Source organism: Strigops habroptila, chromosome 10 (assembly GCF_004027225.2).
Source record: "Strigops habroptila isolate Jane chromosome 10, bStrHab1.2.pri, whole genome shotgun sequence".
Classification (NCBI taxonomy): Eukaryota; Metazoa; Chordata; class Aves; order Psittaciformes; family Psittacidae; genus Strigops; species Strigops habroptila.
In genome coordinates this window covers 18,070,177-18,089,169 of record NC_046359.1, presented here as the reverse complement: position 1 = coordinate 18,089,169, position 18,993 = coordinate 18,070,177, and the positions used below count along the sequence as shown (strand labels likewise).

The following is an 18,993-nucleotide window of genomic DNA, read 5'->3' as shown; positions in this document are numbered from 1 at the left end:
TTCTGCTTGTCCCAAAAAAGAAAAGTGGGACTAAAGAGTTAGCTAGCTTTAGATGTTTTCTCTCAATGAATTTTCTCTGACCATCCCGCTGCGGGCTGAGATTTTGTGAGGTGCTTATTTTGGACTCATCCATTAAAGTTGTTGTAGAAATGTTCTGTATGTAGAGATAGAGGCTTCCATTATGTCCTGTAGAAAAAAAAAAAAAAACCCATCATATACACTACTGAACATTTGCAGTTGTGCCTCAATGTATTTCAGTCATAGTGCTTAATTTTATGGTTAACTTACTTCAGTGGTTCTGGCTATTCTTCTAACACCATGACAGTGCTTTTACTAGAGAGGAGGGAGAATGGTGCAAGAGGTTTTCTTTTTAATACAGCCTGTATCACTTTCATTTTTTTTGCTCTTTATTACTGATCACCACTCCTGATGACTTTAAATGCAAGACATTTCTGTCTTCTCTGATGGTGGAGGTGTTCTGAGTGTTATAGAATATGAAGATTGATTAACTGTTCTTGATGTTTGTCCTGCAAGTCTGAACAGAAGTGTTGATAATGACACTTTCCCACACAATGTGGGAACTGGTAATGCTTATCCTTCACACTGTTTATAACATTGATTATGAGGCCCTGTTTTGGGCGCTAATAACTTGACCAAAATTTAATCCTCAAGACTGAAATTGCCTGTGCTTTATGTCTAATTCAGACTCAAGCTTAAACTCCAAGTTCCAGCATTGTTGCCACTTCTGCACATTAGATAATAAGGAACTAGTTGCAAGATTTAATGTTTTTCTCTGTCATTATCTTGAAGATCTTCAGCATTACCATGTCTTGAAGCTTGAAGTTGCACTTGACAAGAAGGTGGACTCTAGGAATCAGAGATTAGTCTTTCCTGCCCCTAAAAAAAAATGGTAGCTGATTTTCTCCATGGAGTTTATTAAGGTTTTTGTTTGCTTTTGCTGAAGGGTCTGTCCCCTGACTTGTTGTGTCACATGCACTGGGTGCGAAGCCCACATAATTCCCACTTCATTGTCTTCACACTGCCTAAACCTCACACATTTTGTGGAGAATCACTGCAACCTTCCTCTCACTCTGTCTTCCCATGTGCTAAATTTAACTGATCAGCTTGATCTGGGATCTGCTGATAGCTGCATCTGACATTTGGATCAGTTAATGGGACAGAACCCGTGTTGCAGCTATGCTGTATATCTGGCAGGGCCAGCATCACTTTGAAAGTAATCCAGCTGGAGGACATAATCCCTAGATATCTTGCAACATGAGTCTTACCATGTCATGTGGCTGGATGTACAACTGTCATATGCTATACACTGTCACTCAGCTACACGTCTGGTGTGTGACCCCATGTGTGGCAGCCCAAATGCTGGGACAGAAGACAACAGTAAAGTTTAGACCCAGCTACTCAGGTCTCTGTTCAAATGGTACCGAGCAGCTTCTAGAGAGGGTCTCCCTGGCAGAAGCAAGCCTCCACCAACAGAAGATACAGAGTTTCACCAAAGGACTGAGCTGTAGTTCCTTCCACGAAGTAGCACTAAGTCTGTATATCATTGTCCAGAAAATACACTTGAGCTCCCCTCTCCTCTCTGTTGCCATTACACATATTTACTGTTGCACACTGCATGCTGTTTCCTACAGGGTCTTCCCTTGCACTGGACACACCTCATGAGACAGAGAGATGTAAAAGGGGACTACGAGCTCTTCTGGCTTGAGGCCCTGTGCTGAGGTCTCACAGACTCCAATTCAGCTTAATCTGTACTGTTGGTTGCCATGGGATATTCAGAAAAGTTATTTTTGAAAAAGCAAGAAGTGGCAGCCTTATTTCTGGAATTTCCTAACTTTGCATATTTGACTTTGTGGGAGGAGGGCAGGTATTTTTTCTCAAAAGATCAGTAAGTAGATTAAAATGTTAAAAAGCGTGTTGGCTGTAAAGCACCCTAGACATAACATACCACAAAAATCAGCACTTTCTTCCCACTTTTACAGAGGTTTCTATATTTAGAACCTCACAGTTTCAATAGGGGTTTTGAATGCTAATGTTAGAAGGGTAAAATAAAACTATTCTATCAAAGAGATGATGTTCAGCCTCTAAGGATCTATCTATACAACCTGCCTATTCTATGCTGGAAGCTGAATGTGTCCTCAAATAAGTTAAATTTATCTTCCATCTGTTTCCCCATAATTGAGTATAACCTGCTATATGGAAAGAGGTTACTTGCAAAGAGGTTACTTGCAAAGTAACCTCTCAAAGTTGCAAAAGAAAACAGCATCCTAAGGCATGTTTGTGGTGACTGCCAGAAGTATTGGCAGTGATATAATGGAACAAACAAGAATGTGACAGCTTTGAGCTAGACCCCATTTTTACAAAGAACATCCTTCCCTTTCATTTTTCTATTCCTTACCTTTGACACATACGAGTAATCAGTCAGCCCCAGAAGGTGCATTTGAAGGGGTAAGCACTGCAGAATACACACTTTTAAATGCAAATATCGAAAGCAGCTTAAGGAAACCAAAGTAGGTTGCCTAAATTTGACAGTGAACTGAATTAGAGTTTGTGAGCTGTGCAGTTTTTAAAGTTAAGTTATGAGGCCTCTATGCTTACTGCATTGCCATCAGATTCTCATGATACGTCCTCAGGCTCTGTGCTGATCTATGTTCAATTCACATTGCAGTTCGCAGAGATAAGTGATGCTACCCAGAATTTTTGAAACTGAAGTTCTGTTGGCACAGACTCCCTTTGTGACCTTGGAGAAACCATTGTACATTATTACATTATTAATAAATTAGCAAAACTGGGACAATATTACTTCTCTGTCTCTTGGAGAATCTTAGGGGATCAATAGATAGAAAGATTGTGCTTAGACACTGTGGAAATTTAAGAGTGTAGAGATACCTAAAAGTCATCTCAGTAGTGAAGCTGATCATAGTGAAGCTGATCATAATGGCTTGTGAGCAATGAGCATTGGCTCCTTCCATCTGTGATACTGTCCTGGGTTCAGCTATAGCAGTCATTTTTCTCCTGCTTAGTAGCTGGTGCAGTGCTGTGTTTTTTAACTTTCAGCCTGGGAACAACGCTGATAACACCGATGTTTTTAGTTGTTGCTAAGTAATGTTTATTCCAACCAAGGACTTTCTCAGTCTCATGCTTTGCCAGGGAGGAGGGGAAGCCGGGAGGAAGCAGAGACAGGACACCTGACCCAAACTAGCCAAAGGGGTATTCCATACCACAGCACGTCATGCCCAGTATATAAACCGGGGGGAGTTACCCGGAAGGCCCAGATCACTGCTCGGGTCGGGCTGGGTATCGGTCGGCGGGTGGTGAGCAATTGTATCCTCTCCCCTTGTTATTTCACTAATCGTTATTATTATTGGTGGTAGCAGTAGTGGTTCTGTGTTATACCTTAGTTGCGGGACTGCTCTTATCTCAACCCGTGGGAGTTACATTCTTCCCATTCTCCTCCCCATCCCTGCGGGAGCGGGGGGAGGAAGAAGGGGGGGGGGGAAAGTGAGCGAGCGGCTGTGTGGTTCTGAGTTACCGGCTGGGCTCAAACCACGACAGCTACTAAGGAGTTTCAAAACAGGCCTATAAAGGACTAATTGCTTTCTGCAATCATTACAAGTGAAGAATGTCTTACAGGAGAAATGCTGTAAGGTTTTCTTTGCTGTGCTTTACTATCCTCTCTTAAGAGTTGTTCTAATAACTATATTTGAATTTGGACTGAGGGTGGTATCATCTTGCTTTCTTGGGGGAGTCTGAGTACATTTCCACTGTTCCTTCCCCCCGTCCCATCTTCGTTTAACTAAGCTAAGAAAACGGTTTAATCTCACAGAGTAAGCAAGGCATTGTCTAAGCATTGGGTCCTAGTTGAATTTAGGATTATTTTATGCAGTGGGCTAGTCTGAACACCCATAGAAGAAATGATAAAACAATCATAATAGCAAATGAAAAGTGATTATCAAACTTATAGCTAGCCAGCTGTGTTCTCAAAGTGCTCAAGACCTTTTTGGTGATCCTGCTCCAGACTGAGCGCAAAGGATACAAAGAACTGGCCTGCACTGTATGTAGCTGCCCAGTGTTGGTTTGCTCAGCAGAAGAGAGAATGGGTATTTCCATTCAGCATTTTAGTAAAAATATGCATAGGAATGCAATACTCAAGAAAGATATTAAATTATAGTGAGCAAAACAAATGCTTTTCCAGTTTCTACATGATTTGTGGAGTAGTAACAAAGTTACACGGTTTATAGTTTAGCAGGGCTTAGAGAGATTCATGTAGATAGCAAGAACATAAGTTCTCATTAGTTTTTGAAGGAATGTCAAAAAGCAATAAATTTATAGGAATATAAGCCTTGCGGTTCAGGTGAAATGAAATCTCAGTTTAACTCCAGTTAAATGAAAACCTTCCCGTAAGCAAGTTACCCATACATAAGTAATGAAGAATTTTCCACCCGTCTCATGAAGAGGCTTGTAATAATTGCTTCTCAACGTGGGTGGATTGCCTAAGACAGTATATCAGAATGCTGATCCCAACATAAAATCACAGATTTTTCTTAATTTAGCACAGTTTAGATTAGAATTTCAGTTCATTATTTATTTTTTCTTAAGAGCACTGAAAAGTCTAAACATTTCATTAATGATTATAGTGAATTGGAAGTCAAGATGCTGTATTGTGCCACAGGTTCTGGTTAGCAGTAGAGGACCTGAAGAAGAGGCCTATCCGTGAAGTTCCTTCTCGCGTCCAAGAAATCTGGCAAGAGTTTCTTGCTCCAGGTGCACCCAGCGCTATCAATCTAGATTCAAAAAGTTATGACAAAACCACGCAGAATGTAAAGGACCCTGGAAGATACACATTTGAAGATGCTCAGGTCAGTTTGCAATCCTGTTTGGGGACATTTGAAATAGAATATTGTCTAGTGAAATATATTTACAAAAGAATAAGATATATTTGGGAATTAAATGGTAATGCTGTTTCTTAAAATGCCATTTTGGCAATGCAAATGGGTAACATTCTTTCTTTCATGAGGCCTATGAATTATTAAAGCTCTTCATGAAACTTCTGTGCCTCATATAGAGTCTTCAAGTGGACTTCAAATAAAGCACAGCATTTAGTGCAGTGAAAATGGTATTTTCATGTTCCTGTTTTTTTTAATTTTCTTATTCAGTCACATTAAAAGTTCCCACTACCACCACCACCATTTTTTAGTTCTCAAGATCTGCCTCCGAAAGACTGATCTTGATACAGACTCAAAATCAATTCTTGCAATGCACATCCAAAAGTGCTGTTATCATTTATAGGACTCATAGGTTCCTGTCATGAAAGGAATATGACCCATGTGAGAAATAAAATTTTGTAACAGCTTGTATAGAAGTATCATGTTTCATGGATGTTGTATAGTCTATACCTTATTAAACTACTATCTACAAAACATGGGGCAAAGATTCTAAAGATCTTTTCTTCAGTAATCAATATTACAGCAGTAAAGAACAGTCTGTAAATGTCTTATTTGTCTTTTGGGGGTCTGATTTAGTCACAGTTTGAATTCTATCATAAAAAGATACTTTTCACCAGAGCTACTTTTGTGAAAGTACTTATATTTTTGAGTTCGGAATTAAAAGTTAAAAAACCAGAATGGTAAAATACAAATCTTGGTTTTTCTCAGAAGAAAAAACAGTTACTTCTGCATTAAATGTGGCACTTCATGTGACTTATAAGTTAATATTTCATCTTTGCAGACTTCTGAGAAAAGCAATAGAAAAGAATTGGATTCACAGTAAAAGTAGTGGAACCGGTACCATCCTCCCTTTTTCATCAGCAGCCCAATGATGAAAATTTAATTATTAATGCAAAGTGAAATGGTGTCAAAAGGAGAGATTGCGATCATATCCCTGCAGAATTTCCTACAGCTTGATTATTAGGTCATCATCTTGGGAGTCAGGAGATGGTGCTGCAAGTCCCACAGAGGAGAGAAGGGAGTTGAATCAGGGCTTTCTACTTTATGGGAAAGTACGTCTGCCCTAAATAGGAGGGAGAATAATTCTTCCACCTTTTCATTTTGCTATTATGAGAATAATAACCTATGATGCAACAATAATGTTTTCATTAGACGCTATGTCATGCCCACTGTTTTGAAGTACTCTGCCTTAAGCCAAACACATAGTTTTTGCTTGCATCTGCTGACACCCATGAGAGTTAGGAATTCAGCATATAGCAAAGACATAAGCTACACAAATAAACAATCTAGTAAGGTTTTAAAAAAAAATGTCTTCGCAGTTGAGTCAGTAATAGACAATTGAATTCCTTGCCAGTATCCAATTTATGGTTTTTTAATAGGTGTAAAATTTCAACACCATTTTACTTCCAGATCTCTCTGGGGTTTTTTTTTGTTTCCTTCATTTATGAAAGGCGTGGAGTATTCAGTCTTTATGGAAGTAGGACTTTTCCTCCTGTCAGACTTCTGCTTATTTGATCCAGTTCAGCATACAACTTGAACCTGGAAGCCTCCATTTCTCTGGGAAAGGGGACAGACTGTACCTGTGATGTTCTGACTTGAAGCTTTAGGAGCTTGTTACTGAATACCTCACCTGAAGTGGCAGGGTTTTGTCAGAGGTAGGGCTTTGCCTCTGCGATGGCTCTTTATGGCTTGCCAGTTGGGAACAGACTACTTATAAGTCATTCTGGCAGGCAGCAGGTCATTTAATTGTGGTTAAAAATGTTTTGAAAAGCATTTCTGGACTTGGAAGATGGCATCATGGAACTCCATGTCAAATGAGCGTGATACATAAGTAAAAATAGACTGATTGTGCTAAATAACATCCAGCCTCAATTCTCAGCTCGTGTATACATTAGCAATACTAATACAGCCTAATTTATTCTTGCTTTTACAGGACTGTTTTTTGCCTAGAAATAACATTCTAATGCCTGTTACCATTGATATGTAGGACAAGAGCAGAGTCCTTTTTGCTCTCCATTGGCTGCATTGGCTGCTTTTGTAGAAACTGAGTGGAATAAAAACTCCCCAAATGAACCAGCCTAAATTCTGAATATATACCAGCATTTCTCTCTTTAGTGCAAGAAATACAATGAAAGGCACTTAGAATCATTTCTAGAGTTTCTAATACAACAAAATTTTATAAACTGCTTTAATTTAACCTTGCCCTAATTTTCAAGTAAGGTGGTTTGGTGGTTTTTTGGTTTTGTTTGGGGTTTTTTTCCTATTCTCTAATTTTATGCAGTACCAAGCTGAGAAACAGTATTTATTTTACAGTTTATTTGGTGTTTTCTGGTTGCTGCTAGATGTTTGCTATAGTAAAAAGTAGGGTTTAAGTAAAAAATAAAACAGATATAGCTAACACAATTCAGTGGATTGTTTAAAAATATTTTGGGTAGTATTTCCTATTTTAATAGCTTTTTCTACAAATCTCTTTCTTAACATTATGGCTAAATCTAGAATTATAGTGTCCTACATCATAGACTGTTAGTTTTTCATATTTCACAGAAATGAGAATGCTCCAAAAAGAAAAGCTCTATAAACTGCCCATGTCATTTGTTTTCTGGATAAGGGTTTCCAAATTTTCATATGCCTCTGAAGAATAAATACTTGGAAATTGAATTAGCCTGGTACTGGTTTTCAATTTGCATATGTATTTTCATTATAATATTGTCAGCTGAAAAGCAAACTAAACATCTATCAGAGGATGTTTTCAAGAGTATCCTCTCTAACTTAACCTGCTATCCTGTAAGACTTCCTATTCAAAATAGTGCTAGCTGGTATACATTCCACTGTACATTCCACTGAAACATATGTGACTGCCTCCTATTTTACTTACATCTTCTTTTATGGGAGTAACAGCTCCTTCTTTCCCTTTCAGGAGCACATTTACAAACTGATGAAAAGTGATTCTTATCCTCGTTTTATACGATCCAGTGCCTACCAGGAGCTGCTACAGGCCAAGAAAAAGGTATTGGTCCATCTTGCCTTTGTCTTGCCACTGTGCAAAGCAGTGGTTATGTTTGCAACAATACTCAGTCTTCTCTCCCCTGTGCCAGTGCAACTGGATATCTGGTAGGTGACCAGCTTGGCGTGTTTGGAGGGTCACATACACACAGGAGTTCAATATACATATATGTGTATATATCCTGCATGTGGGCATGTTTCAATAAGTTAATCTAGCAAAACTTATTTTTATTTTTACATCCCATATTGTACTGTTTTCTCTGTTATGAAGCACCTTAAATTGCGAAGTGCTTTACAAATACATTAAAAAAATAAAATAAAATCCCAGAAGAATAGTCTTTCATGTTTGCAAGTTTGCTTATGTAATAATTGTTGTTCTCTTTATTCCACCTATACACAGAATGTGTTTAGAAACAATCTTATTCATATTAATAACTTCTAATTTCAACTATAAATACAGGGGCTTCCTAATTCTGTTTCTTTCCCTATTATTACATGAATAGTTTTGAGTAGGGTAGGAATCTGACTTGAAAGACGGATCATGTCACACTTCAGCAGACAGAAGTTTATGTCTTGGTATGTAATATTTGATTAGAAAAGTCCAGATTATGGAATGAGTTCTGAATAGACACAGCCCAGAGTATGTGGAGGAGCTTGTGCAATGCAGATTTCTAGAATGATGAAAACTTTTATTAGTGGGCTCTAAAGAGTAATCTGCTAGAATCAGCTGGGAGCCCTGTGCCTTGCAAAATCAGGGCCCTGATCATTACTGGAACAAGGTAGTTACTAACACCATAACATTCTACTGTTTATAATGACAATCTAAAATTATATGAAAGTACTGTGTGATTTTGTTTTTTGTTCAAACATTGATTTCTGAAGATCCAATATAGAGAGAGATGTTGAAAATACCAGAAAGCTACAACTGTCCGTGTGAAGTCCTTAAGTTTGTGAATGTCAGTTCATTAACACAAGATGTGCACTTCATTATTTCTTTTTATTTTCAGTTTTTCTTTAAATCAAACCAGTTCAATCCCCATGAAAAATTATTTTTGTCGAATACTATATCTGCTGTGCCCATCCCCTGTTTTGCAGATTCCCGTAGATTCATACCTGTGTTTGCTTCCCGATTTATACAAACTTTGTTTTGCAGTCCATTGTTTCATCCATCTTTCTTTTCTACTCCATTTTTTCTTGCTATTCTTTTTCTCGTCCTTTTTCTTTCTTTTTTTTTTTTTTTTTTTTTTTTATATTATTATTTTAAATTTAAGTTGGAAAACACTCTGGATCGTCGAACATCTTTTGAGAAATTCACACGCAATGTGGTAAGTTTGTTGCCTCGGAAGACTAGTAAACTTGATGGGACATCCTTCTCCCCTCCCCCTCACTGACCCTATTTTCCCTTTTTGCTTATTTAACCTGACAGTTAAAAGTGTATTCATCACAGTTTGCAAATTTTCCTAGGAATGTCAGTTTTATAATGTGCTTTCATTACCACCCCTTCTCCCTAGTCCCTTTCCCACTGACCTCAGTAGTCTCACATGGAGGAATGGACCTTTGCGAGCCATGCTTTTTGCATTGGGAAGCATGAAATTATTCACCCTTCTTTTTTTTTTTTTTTTTTTTTAAATTGTAGAATCTGTACAAACCTGCTTGGTGTTGTTCCTTTTTCTGGTACCTCCCAAAATACTGAGTCTAACACCGTTTGAATATATTAGACATCAATGCTGTCTCCTTTTTATTAAACTAAAAAGGAGTATGTCCTTTTTTTTTTTTTTTTTAATTTGGCACAGGGCAAAATAAGCAATAATAATTTCCCTATCTTCCTCAATGTCTAGCACAGCTTCTTCTGGACCAAAGAATTCATGCTGATGGTGTTTCATGCAAGGGTTTGATTGGGATTTCATTTTGATAATGGATTACAAGAACTGATTTTTTTTAATATAAAATTTTCAGAAGCTATTTCGCAAAGGTAAAAATGAAGGCTGGTAAATTTGCTGTGGGCATTCTCCTGCCACCTGCCAAAAGATCCACTGATTTCCTGATATGTGGGATTCATTTTACTTATCCAGTTTCTTTGGACTTTTTTTAAACATTGTGAAAGTGCAAACTAAAGCATTCAACGCATTTATTTTTGTAGGGCAGAAACATCCCTATTTTCCCATGCCATAAAAACTGTACACCAACACTGAGGGCGAGCACTAACCTGTTATGAAAAGAGGTAGAAAGATCTTGGATTATACTCAAGTTTGTCTGCATTGTCTGTTGAATTGTGCAGGTGACGCTGCTGTGTGTGTGTGTGCGTCCGTGGCTTTTTTGTGACCTGGTTAGTGGAGCTGTGTGCGTTGAAATGGAAAATATGAGAGCTTTCAGCAAAGATCATGGTTTTTGTTTTTTAGTTTCTAGGGAAGGAGAAGTAGTTCTCAGAAACTGCTTCCCATATAATGAGGCTCAAGAGTATTTCATCCACTATTTAAAATATGTATATGCATATATATACTTTCTAGTAACCAAAAAAATAAACACAGTGAAAGAACGAAGTTTTGTGAGGCTGTGGGAATATCTCACATGTTAAAACAAAACTGTAATTCTTTAACTACTTTCTTATAGGTAAAAGCTTCCTGTAATATGCTTTGAATCCACTGTAATCAGGAAGAAATTTGGATTCAATGGGACAAAGTCAGTAAAGGACACTAAAAAGTAAATAAACAGCCACAATGGAAACTATCCCAATGATTGAAACAAAAACCCCTCTATTTTGCATGGTGGTGTTGCCATAGCATGTTGCAGTGTGATTTGTGTGTTGTCTAAGCAGGTTGATCTACAAAACAACATTGTACATGATAACATTATACATGATAATTATTTGATAATCCCATAGGAAGTTCCATATTAATAAAGAGCTTATGTTAATAAAAGAGAGTGTAGAGAGGAGGTAGTACATCTGAGACCTCTGAGAGTCAGGCTTTTTCCCAGTCATGGTGCCTAGCAAGCAGCAATAACAACTTTTATTCATGCGAGTTTAAATAGCCCACAGATCAGGAGTTGGTTATGGTAAAGAGTATGTAAACAGATGGCTATAAGGAAAAAAATAGCAAGCTGCAGACAGATGTGAGGAGAATACAGCACAAAAAAGGAAAAAGTGAAGACAGACTGGGAGGCACTAAGATGACTCTGATAATCCCTCTTAGAGCAGTGTTACTGATCAACCAGCAGTTCTGTGCACAAACACTGAAGCATTGTGCCCTGCAGGTGTGCCCAATTTTCATCGTGCTAATCTCAGGGCAGAAGTACCAGAATAGAAGGATGCCAGAGATGCAAGGCAGACCCAATAAACCAGCTGTGAGCTAGAAATGGGAATGAGGATTTCTGGATGTGAAGTGTTAGTGCTTCAGTAGAAGAGGCTGATTGTTTTTTCACAGAGCAAGCTATAAAATAAAAACTGTGGCTTTGCTTTTCCTCAAACTACTACCTGTGAATCCGGGTGGAGTCTGTCAAGTCATGTCAGGTATGAAAGTAAAACATGTCACTGCTAGATCTATATCCTTCATTAGATTGGCAGCTCTGAGGCTTGCAAATTAATCCACTATGTCAGGATGCTCAGGTGCAAACCTTTTCTCCAAGATGACTGACTTCACATCACCCACTGCCCCAGGAGCCCTTGCCACCAGGCATCCTTGTTCTTCTATTCTTTTTCTTGGTTATGATGAGTTTATAACATGTAATTATCTACCCTGGTACAGCAGGGTATGAGGGAAACATTTCTCAGAATATCCTACAGCATACTGATTAACTTGTTCAACTGTGAAGTGAGGGACTGTGGTGTAGATCTGTTCTTCTGATTAATACAGAAAATAGGTGTGAAACAGGTCTTCTACAACCTGGATAAATGCTGTCATTTCTGAATGATTTAGTTAGATGAAAATTACAGTTTCTCTTCTGCTCTGACGGTTTAGAAAATTTAGACTAATTTTCACTGCGGTTTTTTTTTTTCCTCACTTATATCAAAGTGGATTTGTATTGAACTAAATTAGACCTCAGCTTTTTCCATTTGAAGTGTTTGAAAAAAACCAAGGAACCTTGCTTGTATCTAGGGACTGAGCCTGAGAAGATGACTTCGTAATTCATAACCTGATTTGTTAAGGCAAAGACTATAACAGGCTCCTGATCAATCATAGCTGAAAGTGGGTTATACTTGCTACATAAACATTTGTTAAAGTACTAAGTTTAGAAACCTTGTAAAGACAATGCCTTTGTACTACTCCTTGAATTAAGTGTAAATAACCTATTATGTTGAGTCATTATTCTAGTCTGATGGGGAAAAAATAAAAGTGGAGTTATATACACATAAAAACCCTAGGCTCAGCTCTGCATTTCTTTGACATTGGAGAGTTTTCTTTCCAGAAAACTTTGAATAATCTGCTGCACTTTATAAAAGCCCTAAATGCTCAGCTTCAAAACATCAGCTATTTAACTTGCTCTGTAGATTTTAGTGTGCAAAATCACTAATGCCCTTGGCAGTAAACAACAGACAATATGAATAGTGTTAGAAACAGGTCTGATTCACATACAATATAGATGAAGTGATAGCAAACTGGCATTTGCTATATGTAATATTTATTACCTAACACTTTGTAGTTTGCTGATGAGTAGTAAGCGCAGCTATCCTTGGTTTGCCTCACTTATTCACACTCCAGGGGATTGCGTGAAAATACAGACCCCATACACTTCAGCACTACTGGAATGGTGCTGTTAGATACGTGCATTGCCTTGGAGTAACATAGGCAACCACAAGTGCCACAGCTCTGACTCCAAGGCACGGGAGCAGTGATAGTGTGCTCAGTGCTCCCTCCTGGCCAGCTCAGCCACTCAGGTTTTTCTTTGGGAATAATTAAGGTCTAGTTACCTGCAGCTCCCTAAGGAAGTGATATGGAAGCTAAAGGCGTAAGTCAGAGAGCCTGAGAATCTCATTGCTTGCTATAGTAGTAGAGAAAGGGAAATCAGATGTTTCTGTGTCATTTAAAAACTGAAATTCTTTTGAACAATTCACATGAGGAAAAAAAAAATCCATGTTTAAGAAAATCTTAAAAATCAAAACTATCTGAAGTGCTAACATCCACATTGCAGAGAAGAAAACAGGAGAATATGCCCCGATAATGTTGATGGGGAGAAAGAGGTCCTTTAAAGAAACCTTTTGTCTTTAATTTCTCGTGTGCATGCGGGATTTGTGATGGGTGGCAGACTATTTGTCTGTGCAAGATGCCTTTGTGAGCGCTACCCTGGTGCTTAGCTGTGATCAGCAGCCTGGAAGCCTGAAACAAAGGGATCTCACTTAGGGGGAAGTGGGCTAATTTCATTTCCAACCCATGCAAACTTTCTTGTCGCACCAGGAACCAAGTTAGCAGAGCAAGAAGGTGCAGTCTCCCTCCTCAGGGCTGCCTGTGAGGAGACTCCATCATCACATGTTGATGTCATGGCTTCAGGCACCACCATCAGTGGTAGAGTTTCATCTGTTGCTGCCCAGTTAGAGAGAAGGCAAAAAGATGTGCTGGCTGCAAGTTTGTGATGTTTTGTGGAAATACAGCCAGTACAAACAGACCAAACTCAGTTCAAATGTTAAACTAGAGAGCCATAAGGTGATAATTACCTTCACTCATAACATCATAAACAAGACCCCATTTAATAACTCTGAGTTTTAAACCATACCCATACCCTTTCCAACTGTCTTCTCCCACTTACCTGGAGGAAATTGCTGACCAGAGTTCTTTGATATTTTCCCCCTCCAAACCAGTAACATTAGATCATTTCATGCATAAGATGTGAAATGTGAAGGCCATTGAACACAGCACATTTTCAGAGGCTCAGTCCAATGTCACTTAACATGACATAGCAAACTATGGTTTAGAGATGGAAATTAAAACTCATAATAGTAGCTTCCTCAGTTCTTATCAGTGAGGGATAAACTTTCTAGATTAAACCAGTGTAACTTCTTGTCATGTTAAAATCTGTCCCTTTATTGAGAAACAAGGCAGATAATATATCAATTTAATCAAGGATTTATTTGTACATGCACAAGTAAAACTTACTTACACAAAGCTATATTGTGCCAGACCAAAAGTCCATCCAGCACTGAAATCCCGCCAAGGGCTAGATTTTTCTTGAAAATATCATTCTGAATAAGCTTCAATGCAGTATCACCTTTGGGACCTCCTGTTCAGTGTACAGTCATGGAAGAAATCCTAATTAGACTTTTGAACTTACTTCAGGTCATTCCTAAAATTTAAGTCAAAAAATAGCTAGTCGGAAAAAAAAAAAAAAACCCACAAGGCTTCTTATTTGACAAGTACAAAACAATAATAAAAATAAGAAGTGTTTATAGAAATTAAGGCTTTTTCCATTTCAGGAAGAAGATGGCTTATTGATTTTTGACTAAAAAGTAGTGATGAATTAATGAAATTTTTAGTTTGGACTTATAATTAGTCAAAAAATCTAGTTTAAGGGTTTTTAGGAATGATGCCCAGGCTAATGAGGGAAATCAAAAAGAGCATCTGTAAGACATGCCAGTGAGGACTGGCCTTCTTGACCTGCTCTGCAGTGACTGGAGCAAAGCTGCTGTGTTGGAAGAGAAGAGCTGGAGTAGTATTTGCACAGTCAGGCCCATGTAAGTGAGGAGGCAGTGTGGACTGTTCAGGTATTAGGCCAGTGTCTGCCATTTCCCACCTGACAAACTTTTACCTAAGTCTTAAGCTACTTGCAGGAATGAGAACTGCTGACAGGTATAAAAACCTGAGGGGTCAGGCCTAGGACAAGTATACTAAACGTATTTGTTTAGTGCATTGGTGCCTTGGAAAATCTTATGTGTTACCCCCCACTTCAGATACACCCCATCTGGCAAGAGTTTGTAGTTTAATCACGAATGAGAGCAGCTCATCAGTAACTGTAAAGATTAGTGCAAAAGGAGAAAGAAACTGGGAGTGTCAGCCAATTTGGAATGAGCTTAAATAGGAACACAGTCGCTCAGCCGCTGCCTTCCTCTGGTGCACTGCTCCAGGGAACAGTATGGCCATAATGAGAAATGAGCAGAAGACTGCAAATCCCTGCGATAGGCAGAAGGATTTTCCTCCACATGCAACCACTTAGCACTGCAGCTGTGCTTACAGCTTGAGCCCCAAATTCAGTAAATGCTAACCTGCTCCCCTTTCCTCACGTCTGAAACAGAAATACACCTGCACGGGTGGCTGAGAGCAATGTCCCATGCTGCTGTGGAAATCAAAGCAGAATCCTGACCTGCCGCATGGTGCTAAAGCAGTTCCCCTGTGCTTGAAGAGCAAAAGCTGCCTAATCTTAGAAAGGGACTTACTGTTTCTGCTCCTGTGCCTCTCTACATGTGCTTCTCTCAGGAGCAGTTTCTATACTGGCTCTGTGTGTGGTGCACTGTGATGTCACTTGGGAGCTTCCCCTGCTGATGCTGGCCGAGCTGCCGGCCAGTTGCAGGTGTGTCACAGATAGGAAACAGTGAGAGCAAGAGGGTCGATTCTCTCTCGGCATCTTATTTTGCTCACAGCAGGGTTCACACTGTTTCTCTGTTTCTTGGTCAGATGCATGAAGTTCTCATTTCTAATTCTATCAGCACTGATCCTGGGGAGCAGCATCTGCGCTGGCAATAAAAAACCACGAAAAAGGAGCCATTGAGATTGATTAGCAGAAAAGAAAAGAATTAATCTTCTAAAGAGAAAAGACTTGATCATCCCATACCATACATTTCAGCTCTAGCCCCTCTATAAATTTCATATTGATTTCTTATAAGCCACAAATGTACAGAGGTTGTTGCTGGCTTGTTTGCCGGCTTACTTGAGGTGTTAGTGTCATGCTGCATAAATAGGTCAGTCAGCACATTTGTATTTAGCAGCTCATACATCTGCACATGATTTTGTAATTTTCCCCCTAAATTCTCTGAAAGTACAGTTAGAAGGACAATTCTATGTTGGAGAGTTTATACACTAAAGTAGGGACTGAACACCGAGGCCAATTGATTTTGTATTCTTAGATGTACTTGTTAAACTGCTGTGCTGCCTCCTCAATCTCTGACTCCCTTGTCAGGATATGTGAGTGGGGTCTCATTTTGGCTTGTGTATTATTAGTAAAATTGTTAAATAGTTTCAATTCATATATCCAGAGTGCACCAATACAGTCAAAACTCCTGTTTAGAATTTGGCCATATACTTATAAATATTAATGGCAAGAATATATTGGAATATATTCCATTCTTCAGAAAAATATCTACTACTTATTCTGACTTCTTTTCCAATTGTTCTTTAATCTCATTAGCACAGGAAACGTTTTCCTATATGTGATGACTCATGTGCTACACTTCTAAAAACTGGCTTATTAGATGTAGTTTCCCAAATCAAAATTTGACTTGTGGAAATGCTATTAACACTGTATCTCAAAGAAAAGAAATAGCTAGGCTCAGCTCTTAAATTATGACCCACAAGGGGTGATCCTTACTTCAGCCTGTAAATTGAGTAAATCTGGAAATCTCCTAGAAGTGATAATTCTGAAACCCTAACATACAGAGCTAAAATAAAAGTATACTCTGGAACAGAATTTGAAAGAAATATTCTGTAAACTGAAAAATAACAAATCCCTGCAGACCTGAATTAAAAGGTGGGATAATTCTGTATTTGGGGCTGCCATGGATGCTGTGTATTAAAAGCTTATTTTTCCAATCACAGAATTAAGTATGATTCGGAGTAAACATGGAAGATCTCTTAAGGACGGTGTATCTTCTAAGCTCTCACTTTTCCAATTGTAAGATAAATTAGAACTATTAATACCTGGAAAAAGAACATATGTTGTGGTTGTTCAGATGGAGACTTCATATGTAGAAGTGTAATATTCTCTGAGGCAGGGAAGGGAGGTGCAGGAGAGGACCATCCCAAGAATTTCCTATCACTGTAGGGCTTAAGAGAAAAAGTATTCAGAGAACAGCAATATCCAGGAAGTGATATACAATACAGAAAAAAAACCCATGACAACTGTCAGTATCTATAGGGAAAAATTCAAATAATATGTAGAATAAGGTTATACAATTCAGATCAACTAACAGCTAGGTTTTGTGCTGCTTTTAGGTCAAAACTTCCTGGTTTATGTGATATCACAATTAATTCCTGAGATGCTAGAATTTTGTTATGGTTCATCTAAAAATCCCAGGAAATGTACAACTCCCAAATAATCAATTGTGGATAAGAATAAAAACAATATTTTCACAGATTTTATCCCGCAACAAAAGCAGGTGCAGCTTTGCAGTATTGAGCAAATAGTTTTAATAACTAGTAGAGAACACCTGGTTTAATTGTTTTAATTAACTGATTTATGCAGGTCAGTATTAAAGGGAACTCATACGTATTTACAGAAAGTAGCCAGGCCTGTAGACCTCTAAAATTAAGCATAAAGCCCTTAATGAAAGGCAAAGGTAAGCATATGCTAAATGTTTTCTGAGATTATGTCCGAGGCTGACAATCATGAATTGCCTAACAAAACACTGAATTTTGGGCATGCTGTTTGAAATTGTGTTCCAGTGCCATACAGCTGTTGAGACTTTTTTGACTTTTTAAAAGGAAAGGATGTCTTACTATAACAACTTTCCTGTTACATTAGAGGAAAACATAACTTCAGCCTTAAAAAGGGTCAAGAAGCTGTGAATTTAATGTAGGTAAAAAGTGACAGAGTTAAAGCTAAATACAGGGAAGACAGCATGCCAGGAAGAACACTTTCTGTCTTCCAAAGAAGTGAGTATTAGTACTGTCAGGTGATACTGTGAACCTGATGAATGAGCAGTCTAACCCAACACTGCAGATCATGAGTTCCCTTCAAAATTGTATTGTAGGGGAAATATTCATCCTAATTTTTTCACCTTGTATTTCATAGCACCAAAGAAAATATTTACTCTTACTTTAGTGAAGACCTACTCTGATATATTGCATCTGAGCCAATGCTCAAAACAAACTTGCAGATTCCTGTGAGCATAAATTTGATTGATAATGACAATAGATATTAAATTGTGGAATTCTACTGAGTTATAATGCAGCAGATGACTTAACAACTCACTGATATGGCAGAATAAATAATTTACTGTTTACTGCAGAAAATGTAGCATCTCCCCATAGTTACAGTATTTCTTACTGTAACCTCCTTGAAATCAGTTTCATTTTTCTGAGTTGTGCAGTTAAAATTAATACAATAAATGTAAGTATTAAATATCTAACTGGAGAGTTAGAGCCATCTTCTATTTAATGTTATGATCTATTTGTTTTACATTATCAGGGTATGCCAGTGGTATTTTGAGGAGTGATGTAAGCTTGCTGTGCCGGCTCTGCCTTTGTTGGATCAGAGCCATAGTAAGATGGCTCTAGGGGAGCTGATTCCTTTTGTGTGCTCTTAGAAGAACTAATTCCTGTTATGTGGTTTCATGGCTTTTTTCTGGCTCAGCTAAAGCTCAAATCTGCCTGAAATATACCATGGTGACATACCGAACGCCATCCTCTTCACGCTGTAGGCCTAACTCTTGTGGGCCAGTCATTACACCTTGTTAAAAGAACATACTGTAAAACTGAAACTACATCCTTGCTAAAGGAGGAAGGATGAGGAAAATAAAAGTGTGGAAATCCAAACACCTTCAAAGCAGTGTTATGCAGTCACATGTGATACACCTGACCAATGTTACTTATAATTAGTAAATAAAGTCTCAGCAAACCAATAGCTGCATTCATGAAAAAGCTGCTTTCCTGCCTACATGCAATCTGCCTCTTGCTTTCTTACCTTAACTTTAAAGTAGCTTTTTGTCTTCTGTGACAGAGCTACTGCAGTTTGCACATTCATCTTTGTAGCACAAGGCACTCTCACTTCTTCAAGTTCTGGGTATGACTGACAGCAAAACCCTCAGCATTAGTTTCTCATCAGCCAAAAGCAATCTCATTCAAAAATGGCCTTTAAATTTGCTGGCTTATTCTGTGAAACAACCTGG

At 38.3% G+C, this 18,993-nt stretch overlaps 1 protein-coding gene across 13 annotated transcripts in view; it reads left to right on the top strand.

The window, feature by feature from the left end:
• Window positions 1-18,993, top strand: part of RGS7 (regulator of G protein signaling 7) — a 285,437-nt gene that overhangs the window by 255,644 nt on the left and 10,800 nt on the right. For 5 of the 13 annotated variants that reach the window (XM_030499469.1, XM_030499467.1, XM_030499477.1 and 2 more), the window contains 2 exons: window positions 4,691-4,877; window positions 7,882-7,971. In XM_030499469.1, coding sequence (XP_030355329.1) covers window positions 4,691-4,877; window positions 7,882-7,971 — 277 coding nt within the window. Of the gene's footprint in view, window positions 1-4,690; window positions 4,878-7,881; window positions 7,972-8,059; window positions 9,177-9,238; window positions 9,293-10,107; window positions 10,189-10,577; window positions 10,668-18,993 lie in introns of those variants that run through there. The other 8 variants (XM_030499470.1, XM_030499471.1, XR_003993464.1 and 5 more) reach the window with 5 other exon arrangements.